The 16,787-nt window shown below is 35.0% G+C and overlaps 1 protein-coding gene across 1 annotated transcript in view; it reads right to left on the bottom strand.

The window, feature by feature from the left end:
- Window positions 1-16,787, bottom strand: part of HDX (highly divergent homeobox) — a 152,999-nt gene that overhangs the window by 88,936 nt on the left and 47,276 nt on the right. The window contains exon 3 of the mRNA XM_022580818.3: window positions 10,582-10,635. Coding sequence (XP_022436526.1) covers window positions 10,582-10,635 — 54 coding nt within the window. The remainder of the gene's footprint in view (window positions 1-10,581; window positions 10,636-16,787) is intronic.

Genomic DNA, 16,787 nt, shown 5'->3' with positions numbered 1-16,787 from the left:
AACTCTTTCATTATTATTATATTTCTTATAGTGTGATCAGTAATCCTTATTGTTACTATTGCGAAAAGATTACAACTCACTGAAGGCTCAGCTGATGGTTAGCTATTTTTAGCAATAAAGTGTTTTTAATTAAGGTATGTCTGTTTTTTTTTAGACATAATGCTAGTGCACACTTAATAGACTACAGCATAGCATAAACATAACTTTTATATGCACTGGGAAACCAAAAAAATTGTGTGACTCACTTTATTGCAATAGTTGCTTTATTGTGGTAATCTGGAACTGAACCCAAAATATTTCTGAGGCATGCCTGTACATCTTTTACCTCCTTAGTTAAGTTTACTCCTAAGTAATTTATTATTTTTGACGCTATTGCAAATGGGATTATTTCCCCAATTTCTTTTTCAGATAGTTCATTGTTAGTGTATAGAAACACAGCAGATTTTTGTATCCTGCAACCTTACTGAATTCAGTCATTAGTCTTAACGGGGTCTTTTGTAGAGTTATTTATGGCTTTCTGTGTATAAGATCATGTCATCTGCAAAGGGAGATCATTTTACTTTTTCCTTTCCAATTTGGATGCATTTTATTTCATCTTGCCTAATTGCTCTGGCTAGGACTTACAGTACTATGTTGAATAGAAGTGGTGAGAGTGAGCATCCTTGCCTTGTTCTTGATCTTAGAGGAAAGCTTTCCATTTTTCCCCATTGAGTGTGGTGTTAGTTTTTGGCTCTTCATATATGAGCTTCATATATGAGCTATATCATTGAGGTCTTATCCTTTTATTCCTAGTTTGCTGAGGGTTTTTATCATGAAATGGTGTTGAATTTTATCAAATGTTTTTTCTGCATCTATTGAGATGATCATGTGAGTATCCTATGTTATTTTAATATATTGCGTTACAGTAATTGATTTTCACATGTTGAAACATCCTTGCATCACTGGGATACATCCAACTTGGTAATGATGTATGATCTTTTTAGCATGCTGTTGAATTCAGTTTTCTAGTATATGTTCAAGGATTTTTGCATCTACATTCATCAGGAATATTGGTTTGTAGTTTTCTTATAGTGTTTTTTTAAGTTTTTAAAATTTAATTAATAAATTAATTAATTTATTTTTGGCCACATTGGGTCTTCCTTGCTGCATGTGGGCTTTCTCTAGTTGCACCGAGTGGGGGCTACTCTTTGTTGTGGTGCACGGGCTTCTCATTGTGATGCTTTCTCTTGTTCCACAGCACGGGCTCTAGGCACAAAGGCTTCAGTAGTTGTGGCACACGGGCTTCAGCAGTTGTGGCATGTGGGCTCCAGTAGTTGTGGTATGCGGCCTCACTAGTTGTGGCATGCAGCCTCACTAGTTGTGGCTTGCAGGCTCTAGAGTGCAGGCTCAGTAGTTGTGGTGCATGGGCTTAGTTGCTCCACAGCATGTGGGACCTTCCCAGGCCAGGGCTTGAACCTGTGTCCCCTGCATTGGCAGGTGGATTCCTAACCACTGCGCCACCAGGGAAGTCCCTTTTATAGTGTTTCTGGCTTTGGTATCATGATAATGCTAGCCCCTATAAATGAGTTTGGGTGTGTTATCTCCTTTGTTTCTGTAGCTCCCAGAGGTTTAGTATATGCTATGCCTCATCAGGACTCTGAGACAAGTGAGATAGAAGCCAGTTCTTCAGATAGCACCTGTAAAAGTTAGGATATTGGATGGTTGGTGCATGTCTTTCCCTACTCAGGAAGAAGCCGTGAGCTGAGGGTTTCCTCCCAATCATATGGTTCTGTGCCAGGGGTGAGGATTATGATGAGAAGGTATCTCAAATTTTCTTACCAGTTTAACTTGGCTAGTTTCATACTTACCCTGAGTGCAGGAGCCTCTAACTTGTGTCTTGATTTCTCACAAAAGGAACTGAACTGTGTATTGCTGTTGAATTGGGATGTCACATGGGGAAGGAGAATCTTGCTGACACCATTCCCATTATTACTTTATATTTATTTACTTTTTTTTTGCGGTATGCGGGCCTCTCACTGTTGTGGCTTCTCCCGTTGTGGAGCACAGGCTCCGAACGCGCAGGCTCAGCGGCCATGGCTCACGGGCCCAGCCGCTCCGTGGCATGTGGGATCTTCCCGGACCGGGGCATGAACCTGTGTCCCCTGCATCGGCAGGTGGACTCTCAACCACTGCACCACCAGGGAAGCTCCCATTATTTTTTTAAAGAGAGTAAAACTAGAGTTTCAAAGGTTTAGTTTAATATTATTTTATGTGACTCGTATTGCTCTTTTTTTCTGAGAGGAACACATTGTATTTTTGGTGGTTTTAAATTGTATTACATGTTTAAAACATGGTGTTCTCATGCTTTCACTGGATTTCTTAGAAATCCTGAAATTACGTTATTAGCAGAATTGAAAATATATTGCAATTAACCTAAGTGAGTAGATCACTAAGTACCAATCTGTATTTTTTAAGTTCTCCTTTCTGCTGAAAGTTACAATATGAGAATATATTTTAAGAAAATCTCAGTGTATAGATAGAAGTGACAGAAAATTAGAGAGGATTTAATTGAAATTGTAAATAAATCGTGTAGCTTCATCGACCTGTAGCCTTTTGGGAAAAAAGTCATTTAAAAAGTTTGGTGGAGGGCTTCCCTGGTGGCGCAGTGGTTGGGAGTCCGCCTGCCGATGCGGGGGACGCGGGTTCGTGCCCCAGTCCGGGAGGATTCCACATGTCACGGAGCGGCTGGGCCCATGAGACATGGCCGCTGAGCCTGCGCGTCCGGAGCCTGTGCTCCGCAGCGGGAGAGACCACGGCAGGGAGAGGCCCGCGTACCGCAAAAAAACCCCAAAAACCACAAACCAAAAACAAACAAACAAAAAAGTTTGGTGGAATTAATTTTCACAATATGGCTCAGTTATTGCTAGACAATGGAGTCTGATCAGTGTACCACCAACCACTAGAACCAGGACAGTGTTTCACAACCTTGGCTCATCATAAGAATCACTGGGCCATTTATTAAGAATACTATTTCCAGGTTTTCCTCTAGAGCTTCTGATTCAGTATATCTTGGGTAGTATCCTGACATTTATTTTTAACAGGTCACTGTTACCCCCAATGTACAAACTCCAATGATTCTTATGATCAGGCAAGGTTGGGAAACACATACTGACTGGACGGATCTTCACGTTACTGACTTTTCTCCAGGCTTGCCCTTCATTCCAGGGGCTGAAGAGAATAGAGTTGCCATTAGAATCCATTTGCAATGACTTACTTAAAAGGTTATACTTCCATATCCTTCCAAAACTGACTGAAACAGATAATTAACTACATTCATCCTTCCACTTTCCTTTTAGTCAGACCTTGTTGCAGGCAGGTTGAGACTCCAATGAAATCTAAAAAGAAAAAGGCGTTCTTACTCAAAAACAAAACAAAATGAAAAACAAAAAGCTGAGGACTTCTGCTGAAAACAAACAGTATCTTTTCCCCTTTCCTGATGCTACTATGAGGCAAAATACTAAAATAGTGGAACTACAAACCATAAAAGACTTGAGTTCTAATCCAAATTCAATCATTTACTAGATATACAATCTTTTCAAGTAACTTAACCATCTTGAATTTAGCTTTTTCATCTATAAAGTTTCAATAGAAACGCCTACCCTATCTACCTCTCTACATTTTTGCAAGGATTAGAATGAGATAATCTAAGTAAAATGCCTTTGAACTATAAAATACTATACATATGCTAATATTATTTTTACTATTGAAGAGCCACAACCTAATACGAGTAGTATTAACATACATAAATAGTTTGTTATAATAAGAACAATCAGAACCATTTGTAGTTTTCAAAAGTCAAAAAGACACTAACCAGATTTTTAAAATTCTATAGTAATTCCCTAATTTATATAGACTTGCTTTGATTCCACAAGTGGCAGCATACACTCATACAGTCTGATTATACAGAAAACAAACAAATGAAAATCCCTAATTTCTTCTGTATTGGTAATTACACTACATTTTCTCAGTTCCAAATGCACTCTTCTATACAATGTTTTTCATGGGACTCTGCAAAGTATATTTCTGCTTATCAAATGTCTTTGAATGAGATTCTGACAATAGAGAGCAGTAGAAGGAGACTGGAAGGCTGAAGAAGAGAAGGTGGTCCTTCCTGTTTCGCTTCCTATTCCTATCAGTATCACCCAAGGGACAACCCTTCATCCTGACATTGGTTGTTGGTAATAGTCGCAGCTGGTTCCTGCTTTTCTACACTACCAGAATCAACCTCATTGTGCCCCCAGAGGTACCAGCATTAGCTGGCAGTGTACAAAACTCAGAAATGAGTCCCATCTCAGCAAACCTCTCCTCTAATTTTGTAGTTTCTGAAAATACAAACTTATCTTTGTTTTCCTAGCCCAAGGGGTGATAGTTACCTTCCTGAATTTAACACTCTTGAAGCTTCACAGTTTCCTTTTTGCTTTTTAAAATCCTCTAAAACCTGTCTAAATAATTTATCATATTAAATTTTTCTGGCGAGTTTTCTGTTTTCCTGCTTGGACCCTTACTGATACTAACCATCAATTTAACAATCAGTTTCACAAAGATGACTTTTCAGGATGGTGTGCATGGATAGTAACTGTAATATGAATAGAATGTTAAACACAGTGTGCATAATGATGTCAAGATATATACTAGTGAGATAGAAAAAAAAAAAAAAGCAGCCACCGTCATCCAAAATTAAACGGATGTTCAGAGCTAGACCACAATATTATTACATGCTGGCCTGGCACTCACAGTCAGGCGATTTTGTTCTCTTGTTGAACACATTGTTTAACTTCACAGACTACAATCTAAAACAAGGTTATTCAGAGACTATGATAAGATGAAACAAAACAAGACTTCTTCATAATTTTGCCTCAACAGACAAAACCAAGTTTGCAATGCCACACGCAAAATACCCTATCACAGAATTGCTCCCACTTTCTCACAGCATCCAATCTAGAGCAAATCCTCACTTCCTTATACCCTCCCTTAAATTGCCCAACCAAAGCCCAAATCCTCCAGTAAGTTATTTCTAACATCTTCTTACTTTGATGTGTCATGGTTCTCCATGGTATGTGTTCTCCTTTGCTGCAACAAGTAATAAACACAACTTATTTAACTACTGGTTTATTCTTAGTGGGTTTGACTGAGGGACATTGACACTGGTAAAATTTTCGTTGGAAGTGGGTGAGAGAATTTTCAGAGGCAATAGTTATATTCCATTGTGTATATAAAGTGTGCTTCCAGAAGAGGCTAGAAAGTGACCAACATGGGTGTTTCTCACAATGTCATTTTATATCTGATTATGTAATTATTTCATGAATACCTCTCTTCTTATTAAATCTAGGTCATTAGCTCCATGAGAGCAGGGAAAACATCTGTTTTTTCTCACCATTGTATCCCTAAGATCAAGCACAATGTCTGGCACACTGTGGACCTGTGTAGTACAATAGAAATATAATATGAGACACATACGTAGGCTTATATTTTCTAGTAGCAACATTAAAAAAATGAAAAACTGATGGTAAAATTAATTTTAATAATATACTTTAACTCAATGTATTCAAAATTTTATTTAAACATGTAATTAGTATAAAAATTGAGAATTTTACATATTATTTTTACTGTACAAAATCTTTGAAATCATGTGTATTTTACATTTATAGTACATGTCAGTTTGAATGTTAAATTTTCATCATACAAACTTGATCTATATGAAAATTTCATAAGATTTACAGTTGAAAAAGAAGATTCAAATACCTAAGTTTTCTAATAACTGAATTGTTTTTTTTAAGCTTTATTGAGGTATAATTAACAAAAACTAAATTACACATATTTAAATTGTTCAATTTGATATTTTGATATGTGTATATGCTCAAGAAACAATCTTGGATGAACATACCCATCATTCTTAAAAGTTTCCTAATGCCCCCTTTCAATCAATTTGCTGTACCTTTTGCCTTCTTACCTTACCATGCAACCACTGATCTGCTTCCTGTTTGCATTTTCAATAATTTTATATAGATGGAAGCATACAGTATGTACCCTTTTTACATCTGGTTTCTTTCATTCAGGCTGATTATTTTGAGATTCGTTCATGTTGATGTGTGCCTCAATAGTTCATGTTTTTAATTGTTGAGTACTATTTCCCTATATGAACAAAAACAATTTGTTTATCCATTCACCTGTTGATGAACATTAAGTTTGTTTCTAATTTTAGGCGATTATAAATAAAGCTGCTATAAACACATTCATGTACAAATCTTTGTATGGATATGTGCTATCACTCCTCTTGGGTAAATACTTATCAGAATAGCTGGATCATAGGATAGGTGTATGTTTAGCTTTTTAAGAAACTGCCAAACTGTTTTCCAGAGTGGTTGTACCATTTCACATTCCCACCATCAACGTTTGATTGTTCCTTTATCTCCATATCTTTGCCAATATTTGTTATTGTCAGCTTTATAGTATTATATTTTCGATTCCTTCATATCCTTACCAAAACTTGGTATGATTAAAAAATTTTAGCTATTATAATGGGTGATCATATTGTGGTTTAAATTTACATTTATCTTATGACTAATGTTGTTGAGCAGCTTTACATGCTCTTATTGGCTATCTCCATATCTGCTTTGGTGTAGTGTCTTTCAAATATTTTGCCCACTTTTTTATTGGGTTGTGTTCCCTTATTATTATTATTATTATTATTTAACATCTTTATTGTAGTATAATTGCTTTACAATGGTGTGTTAGTTTCTGCTTTATAACAAAGTGAATCAGTTATACATATACATATGTTCATATATCTCTTCCCTCTTGCATCTCCCTCCCTCCCACCCTCCCTATCTCACCCCTCCAGGTGGTTGAAAAGCACCGAGCTACTCTCCCTGTGCTATGCAGCTGCTTCCCACTAGCTATCTATTTTACATTTGGCAGTGTATATATATCCATGCCACTCTCTCACTTTGTCACAGCCTAACTTTCCCCCTCTCCATATCCTCAAGTCCATTCTCTAGTAAGTCTGTGTCTTTATTCCCATCTTACCGCTAGGTTCACTGGCATTTTTCACAAAAGTAGAACAAAAATTTTCACAATTTGTATGGAAACACAAAAGACCCCGAATAGCCAAAGCAATCTTGAGAATGAAAAATGGAGCTGAAGGAATCAGGCCCCCTAACTTCAGACTATACTACAAAGCTACAGTAATCAAGACAGTATGGTACTGGCACAAAAACAGAAAGATAGATCAATGGAACACGATAGAAAGCACAGAGATAAACCCACCAACATATGGTCACCTTATCTTTGATAAAGGAAGCAGGAATGTACAGTGGAGAAAGGACAGCCTCTTCAATAAGTGATGCTGGGAAAACTGGACAGGTACATGTAAAAGTATGAGATTAGAACACTCCCTAACACCATACACAAAAATAAGCTCAAAATGGATTAAAGACCTAAATGTAAGGCCAGAAACTATAAAACCCTTACAGGAAAACATAGGCAGAACACTCTATGACATAAATAACAGCAAGATCCTTTTTGACCCACCTCCTAGAGAAATGGAAATAAAAACAAAAATAAACAAATGGGACCTCATGAAACTTCAAAGCTTTGGCACAGCAAAGGAGACCATAAACAAGACCAAAAGACAACCCTCAGAGTGGGAGAAAATATTTGAAAATGAAGCAACTGACAAAAGATTAATCTCCAAAATTTACAAGCAGCTCATGCAGCTCAATAACAAAAAAAAAAACAAACAACCCAATCCAAAAATAGGCAGAAGACCTAAATAGACATTTCTCCAAAGAAGATATACAGACTGCCAACAATCACATGAAAGAATGCTCAACATCATTAATCATTACAGAAATGCAAATCAAAACTTCAATGAGATATCATCTCACACCAGTCAGAATGGCCATCTTCAAAAAATCTAGAAACTATAAATGCTGGAGAGGGTGTGGAGAAAAGGGATTACTCTTGCACTGCTGGTAGGAATGTGAATTGGTACAGCCACTATGGAGATCAGTATGGAGGTTCCTAAAAATCTACAAATGGAACTACCATATGACCCAGCAATCCCACAACTGTGCATATACCCTGAGAACCATAATTCAAAAAGAGTCATGTACCAAAATGTTTATTGCAGTTCTATTTACAATAGCCCGGAGATGGGAGCAACCTAAGTGTCCATCATTGGATGAATGGATAAAGAAGATGTGGCCCATATATACAATGGAGTATTACTCAGCCATAAAAAGAAACGAAATTGAGTTATTTGTAGTGAGGTGGATGGACCTAGAGTCTGTCATACAGAGTGAAGTAAGTCAGAAAGAGAAAGACAAATACTGTATGCTAACACATATATGTAATCTAAGAAAAAAAGTCATGTTCCCTTATTATTGAATTTTGAGAATTCTTTCTGTATCCTGGACACAGATCCTTTATCAGCTGTACCATTTGTAATTATTTTCTCCCTATCTGTGGTTTGTCTTTCATTCTCTTAATGCTATCTGTTTATAAAAACAACTTTACTACAGTATTATGTTTACATAATATAAACAGTTTTTCAACTGTAAATCATGAAATTTACATATAGATCAAGTTTGTATGATGAAAAGTTAACATTCAAACTGACATGGACTATAAATGGAAAAATACACATGATTTCAAAGGTTTTGTACAACAAAAATATGTAAAAATATCAAATTTTATACTAATTACATGCTTAAATAAAATTTTGAATATGTTGAGTTAAAGTATAGAGTTCAATGATTTTTAGTAACTTCACTTAGTGGTGAAAACATCATCATATATCAGCTTTAGAACATTGTAATCTCTGTAATATATCTCTCATGTCTATTTCCAGATATTCCATATTCCTAATCCTCAACCTCAGGCAACTACTGATCTATTTCCTGTCTCTATGAATTTGTATTTGTCTTTGGACATTTCATATAAATAGAATCATATAATATGTGGTCTCTTGTGTCTAGCTTCTGTCACAGTGCATAATCTTTTTGAGGTTCATCTATGATGCATCATGTGTCACTAGTTAATTCCTTTTTATTACTGAATTTTATTACATTGTATGGGTATACTGTACTTTGTCTATCCATTTACAAGTTGATGGACTTTTATGTTGTTTCCAATTTGGGGCTATTATTAAGGCTGTTACATCAACTGCTGAACATATGCATTCAATCCCACATGTAGAAGTATTTTTGTTTCTCTTTGGCAGATACTGATGTGTGGAATTGCTGGGTTGTATGGTAGTTTATGCTTGACGTTTTCAGAAACTACCAAACTGTTTTCCAAAGTGGCTGTACCATTTTACATTCCTACCATCAATGTATGATTGTTCCTTTATCTTCATATCTTTGCCAATATTTGTTACTGTAGAGAGTGTGAAATACCTTATTTTGGTTTTAATAGGCATTTCCTGAATGACGTATGATTTTGAGCATCTGCTCATGTATTTATTAAAAATTTATGTATCTGCTTTGTTGAAATATCTGTTCATATCTTTTGTCCATTTTATGATCAGATTGTTTGTCTCTGTAAGAGTTTTTTGTATATTCTGGATACAAGTCTTTTAATGGATAAGTGATTTGTAAGTATTTACTTCTAGGCTGTTGCTTGTCTTTTCATTTTCTTCATGATGTCTTTTGAAGTGCTAAAGTTTTGAATTTTGTTGAGATCCAATTTATCCATTTTTAAATTCTATGCACTATACTTTGTTGAACAGACTATCTTTCTCCTCCGCAATGAACTGTCATAACATCTTTGTATAAAATCAATTGACTATAAATATAACAACTTATTTCTGCACTCTCAATTCAGTTCCATTGTTCCAAAGCTATCTACCATACAATAACTTGAGCTATCTTTCTAAAAGTCTGCTCATGTCTTTTTTTTTTTTACTTTTGAAATCCTTTAATAGTTTCCCTTCTAAGGAAAAGTTACATTAAAATCTCCTGCATGTTAAAATGCAGATTAATGGGTACTATACAGACCAACTGAATGAGCTTCTTTGAGCAAACTCAAAAAAAAGTTTTCAAAAACATTTTAATGAAATTCTGTTATATTAATATTTTAAGAATCATAACAGTTGCAGCAGAAAGCCAGAAAATAGTATTGTTAAAATATTAGTTACTCATCACTTCTAAATACTGAAATACACACAAATAATAAATAGTAATGTAAATTATTTAACTTTGAGATGTTTATATCAATCATGATTCAATTCTATGATCAAATTAACTGGGCTTATTACATGTAGAAAAATTATGGTATTTTATGAAATACCTTTAAAATTTTTTTTAAACTACAAAAATCTGCTCAAAGATTATACAATGTGCTGGTTACTGCATTTTATTTAAGGTTATCTTTTTAGTGTATATAAATATTATAATCTCGAAATATGTCCTTTGAAATTAATTAATTTATTGAAGTGCAGTTTTGCCAACTTTACAAATATCATAACAACTTTCTCAATGGCATTCTTACTAACGAGACAGGGGGAAACTCATTTGCTGCTTTAAATGAAAGATTACTTACTGCTCTTTTTCTAGAACACCCTGTAATCCAAGGCACAGTAAGGTTTCCTGAAATCTGTGGAAACAACAAATGGAATCTCAGTAAGGTATGCATTGACACTATTGGAATGCTGATCAACACCAAAGAATTCATACAAGATGTCAAGATAGGTCTGCATTCAGAGCATATCTCCCATGTGGACAATGCTGTTACCTTATTGAAAGCAAGAGATTTAAAAGGCTTTCCTTTGTGGGAAAATTCAAGAAGTAGTGCAGTTGCTCTGAAAATAATCCAAGAAAAATTTGAAGACATTTTTCAGGCCTGGAAGTACCCGGTTTGGAAGGTTTGGAAATCTATGGACAATAAAATTATTATAATAAAAATGCAGTGTTCTGTGGAATAAATGTTACAATAATTAAATAATTAACTATAGTCATCATACTGTATATTAGCTCTCTAGGTTTATTCATCTTACATAACTGCAAGTCCCTTTTTACATAGAAACTACTAAGGTGAATAGCTAGTAACACCTTATTACGTCAGCATTGCTGCTCAAGGAGATAGATGCCACTCTCAGGATTCTGGGGAGTGTTTAAAGAGACCAAGGTGCTTCTGTGAGCTATGGCTCAGGTTAGTCTGGACTTAACCATACCTTTTCCTGGGACACACAAGAATTGGGGAGTACTCCAGACTCTCACTTTGCCCTCTCCTTCCCTTCCAAACATGTGCTTCCTGAGAGACCGACAAGTCAAATCAGCCTTGCTAAGTGGTAGTGGTGGTGGGAATGTGGTATTCAATCAAACGTTTATTGGTTTTGGTAAATTATATTCAGTGATGGCCAATTAATTTGTATTATGCTTACTGATAAGAAGTGATGATCAAACAGTCAAAGTAAATAGTAGAGTAATACCCTCAATTATTCAAGTTTCAGGTAAAAGAATACTGTCCCTGGCTACCAGACCTTCCATTTTACTTTGAGTTCAAAATGCATCAATATGGTAGGGACAGGCTAAAAATGATATAAACTCCAAATAATAGTTGTAAGGAAAATTTTTACTAAAGTTAAAATCCCATTATGGTAAAGTGACAATTAACTAGAATCCTTGAGGGTCATGAGAAGGTTTGAATAATTGATTTTTTGAAATGGTGAACAAGAGTGAAGAGAAAATTTCTACAGAAAAATTCTTTAAAAAGTATACTTCTTGTCCTCCCACTAATACTTGGTATATGATACAATGTTTGCAAAGTAAATTGACTGCTAGTCTCAATGAAGGAGGTAAATCTGCTAAAATAATCACATAATATACTCTTGAAAGAATAGAGATATCCAACTATTTTGGAATATTTGTGCACATACTTCTATCTATTAGTGAGGATATTTTAAAACTGATTATGTAAAGTTGCTAGAGAAAACATGTTAAACCAAATGCATTGCAACCACCCCATAAACTAGTAACTAATAAAAAGTTAACATGAAACCATAATGATACACATAATAAACATGGTAATTGAATTTCTTTAAACATGGATCTTATACATTTTAAGAATATAAAATGTGCTTTCTTGATTAAGTCAGTTGTATGTAACCAAGAAAATGGAAGGCTCCTATAAACACCTTAACATACAAATGTTATAAATTCCATGTGATTTGGGAAGAGATGAAGTTTCATTTTTTTGTTTTATAATTCTGTGACACCAGTTACATGATACTCAAATGCTATATTCAACTACCCTCTATTATTTACTTTAAATCTATTCTTCAGTTTCTTATGTTTCTGCTAAAACTTAAGAACGGTCAAGCATAGTAGCTAAATTTGTAGGCTTTTTTGAATCATAGTACTGTATAAATATTTCCCTCAAATTTGGAACGTTTTCTTTGGTGCAAGAGTGATGAGAAGGTTTCTCCCTCACCAGAAGCTATAAAATACAGTATTTAAAACGAGTTGGAAAATATACTTATCATTTAAGTGATATTTAAGTTCCAAACACACTTTTCAACACCCTGGTTTGGAAAATTGCAAAATGAATCTACAAGACTAATTTAACAAATATATTAGAATTTACATATCCAAATGAGTACTTTGTGTTTCAAAATAAAAATCTTTGGAAGTTATAAAGTCATTACAGTGATGTTGCTATTGTTGAAAGCACTTTGGGAACTTTTCTTTTGGAGTTGTTAGTTCATGACTCACCTAGATATTCTGTCTCATTCATATTCTCTTTGTTTTAACTGAAAATATAACAGCTCAGATTGAACATCCATATTATTCACTAAACATGTCTCAGAATGAATTCTATTTTCCAAAATCAAATTTTCCCTGAAATGATGAAGATTTGTCACCACTGAAAGCACTTATAGGAATCCCACAGGTCCTTAAAGCAATTGTAAAAGAAATTCAAAAACTTTTTGACAAATTGAACATTATTGAAATAAGTATAGATAACTTTCCAAGGTAACTAATTTGAATTCTCTTCAAATATTTATCAGACATCTCTGTACTAGGTGCTGTTTTAGGTGCTACAGGAAATAAAAAGATGGGTAAAACATAATTTCCTGGAGGGCAAGAACTATGATCTAGAGGGAAAGATAAGACTGGTATATGAATGACTGTAATACAAAGATAAATATGATAAGTGCCACAAGGGAGGTACAATAAATGAAGTGCAATAGGAGTTAAAGACACGGCAAAATTACATCAACTTGAGAATTTATATCTCAGCTGAACCTTAAAACATGAGTAGAATCTTGATAGAAATAAAAGAGCATTCCAGGGGTAAAGAATGGCATGAATACTGTGGAACAAAAGGATAGGGTGTGTTTGGGAATGGTGAATTCAGCTCGAACTAGAAAGGGAGTTAGGGTCTTTGTGGAGGCCATGAATGCCAAGGTACATTTATATCTAATTCTATAGAAAATGGGGAGTCATTGAAAGTTTTTAAGCAGATGAGTTATATGGTCAGAATTGTACTTTTATACATTAGGATGATTAATGTGACTAAATGTGTATAATGAATTGAATAAGTATGGAAACTTTCACAATAATTTAGGCAAGAGGTAATCTAGGCTTGGAACTAGGTTAGAGGAGGTAGGAATTGAGAAGAGAAATATAAAACATATTTCTAAAGAAAGGTCTTGTGCATGAGATAGAAGATAACTAGACAGTCTGGAGATTACTGGAATAGTCTTTCTTTGGCCATCATAAAACTGCCTCCACAAATGGCTGTCCTGCTCAAACTAATGGAGAGTTGCAGAGTCACAACTTTGAATGTGAATGCAAGGAAGTGCCTAATGTTGGAAATCTGCTTCTCTTGGCTAAAAGTGGATACACTAACGTATGTAACACACTAATTTTGATGTAAACTGGAGTCACATCATATGGATAGTTAAGATTTGTGAATCCAGCTATAACACTTACCTTTCTCATAGAAAATTATACTTAAAATAGATACCATATATCAGAATATTAATTATACTTTTTATACACACATTATTATACATGGTTATACATTCACAGGAAAGCATGCATATAGTTACTTTTGTGGATGATTTAAGGAATTTTTAAAAGCATTTTTACTATATTTCATTTTATACGATTTAGACCCTACATATGACTCTGTTGCAATATTTCTTCTAGACTATGAGATTCTTAAGGACAAAGTATCATGTTTAAAACAATTTAGTCTAATTATTTTTATATAGTAACACAGAGAATATACACAAAAAAACATTTGTTTGATTTCAAAAATCTTTGTTAGAAAGACAATTCTACACATATCATAGGTATTATATTTTTAAAACTTCAGAGCAGTTCATGGGTCTAACAAAGCTCTTATCTGAAATATACTATATTTTATATAAGCCAGGAAAATTAAGTATATTATTAATAAGCATATGCTTAAAGAGAAATTGATAATCTGAAACCCTCAGACAATAACCATGTCTCTCAGCAAAGTTCATCAGTAAGTGATTCATAAATTAATGTTTTAGCTTTCCATCAGTTGTTTTGGTATCACTTGAGCATTAAAACCTATCAAACCTATCAAGCATTCTGCTTTAATCAGCAGGGCTTCCTAGATGTCTTTCAATTATGAATTATAGAGCATAGAGAACACTGCTGGGCGTGTGGTAGGCAATCAATAAATATATGTTGATTGAATTAACTTGTGCCTTTATTATTAACTAGCTTCACTTGCCATAATTCAAAAAAGGCCAAGAGTGAAAATATACAGGAGACCATTATATAGGGTAGGCAGTTGGGAGGAAGGGGGTTCATTGTTTCTGGTTGAGAACAATGTGTTCTGGAGCAAAGAAGAAAAGAAGTACGGGCTTATTTAAAAATATTTCCCCTCGTCTCTCTACCAAGTCTAGAAAAGCTTTCAGAAACTAAATAAGCTTACAATTGAAATTTTAATATTACTACTTTTGGCTAAGGAACTAACACCCTTTTTTAAGTATATGGATTGTTCTTTTTTTTTTTTTAAACATCTTTATTGGGGTATAATTGTTTTACAATGGTGTGTTAGTTTCTGCTTTATAACAAAGTGAATCAGTTATACATATACATATGTTCCCATATGGCTTCCCTCTTGCGTCTCCTTCCCTCCCACTCTCCCTATTGCACCCCTCCAGGCTGTCACAAAGCACCGAGCTAATATCCCTGTGCCTTGCGGCTGCTTCCCCCTAGCTATCTACCTTACTACATTTGTTAGTGTGTATATGTCCATGACTCTCTTTCGCCCTGTCAAAGGTCACCCTTCCCCCTCCCCATATCCTCAAGTCCGTTCTCCAGTAGGTCTGCGTCTTTATTCCTGTCTTACCCCTAGGTTCTTCATGACATTTTTTTCCCCTTAAATTCCATATATATGTGTTAGCATACGGTATTTGTCTTTTTATTTCTGACTTACTTCACTCTATATGACAGACTCTAGGTCTATCCATCTCATTACAAATAGCTCAATTTCATTTCTTTTCAAGGCTGAGTAATATTCCATTGTATATATGTGCCACATCTTCTTTATCCATTCATCCGATGATGGGCGCTTAGGTTGTTTCCACCTCTGGGCTATTGTAAATAGAGCTGCAATGAACATTTTGCTACATGACTCTTTTTGAATTTTGGTTTTCTCAGGGTATATGCCCAGTAGTGGGATAGCTGGGTCATATGGTAATTCTATTTGTAGTTTTTTAAGGAACCTCCACACTGTTCTCCACAGTGGCTGAACCAATTCACATTCCCACCAGCAGTGCAAGAGTGTTCCCTTTTCTCCACACCCTCTCCAGCATTTATTGTTTCTAGATTTTTGATGATGGCCATTCTGACTGGTGTGAGATGGTATCTCATTGTAGTTTTGATTTGCATTTCTCTAATGATTAATGATGTTGAGCATTCCTTCATGTGTTTGTTGGCATTCTGTATATCTTCTTTGGAGAAATGTCTATTTAGGTCTTCTGCCCATTTTTGGATTGGGTTCATTGTTTTTTTGTTATTGAACTGCATGAGCTGCTTGTAAATTTTGGAGATTAATCCTTTGTCAGTTGCTTCATTTGCAAATATTTTCTCCCATTCTGAGGGTAGTCTTTTGGTCTTGATTATGGTTTCCTTTGCTGTGCAAAAGCTTTGAAGTTTCATTAGGTCCCATTTGTTTATTTTTATTTCCATTACTCTAGGAGGTGGGTCAGAAAGGATCTTGCTGTGATTTATGTCATAGAGTGTTCTGCCTATGTTTTCCTCTAAGAGTTTGATAGTTTCTGGCCTTACATTTAGGTCTTTAATCCATTTTGAGCTTATTTTTGTGTATGGTGTTAGGGAGTGATCTAATCTCATACTTTTACACGTACCTGTCCAGTTTTCCCAGCACCATTTATTGAAGAGGCTGTCCTTTCTCCACTGTACATTCCTGCCACCTTTATCAAAGATAAGGTGTCCATATGTGCATGGGTTTATCTCTGGGCTTTCTATCCTGTTCCATTGATCTATCTTTCTGTTTTTGTGCCAGTACCATACTGTCTTGATTACTGTAGCTTTGTAGTATAGTCTGAAGTCAGAGAGCCTGATTCCTCCAGCTCCTTTTTTCGTTCTCAAGATTGCTTTGGCTATTCGGGGTCTTTTGTGTTTCCATACAAATTGCGAAATTTTTTGTTCTAGTTCTGTGAAAAATACCACTGGTAGTTTGATAGGGATTGCATTGAATCTGTAGATTGCTTTGGGTAGTAGAGTCATTTTCAC

Source organism: Delphinapterus leucas, chromosome X, assembly GCF_059928025.1.
Source record: "Delphinapterus leucas isolate spDelLeu-1000000601 "Yukka" chromosome X, BTC_Dleu_Yukka2, whole genome shotgun sequence".
NCBI lineage: Eukaryota > Metazoa > Chordata > Mammalia > Artiodactyla > Monodontidae > Delphinapterus > Delphinapterus leucas.
This window is presented reverse-complemented; position numbering and strand designations above follow the sequence as displayed.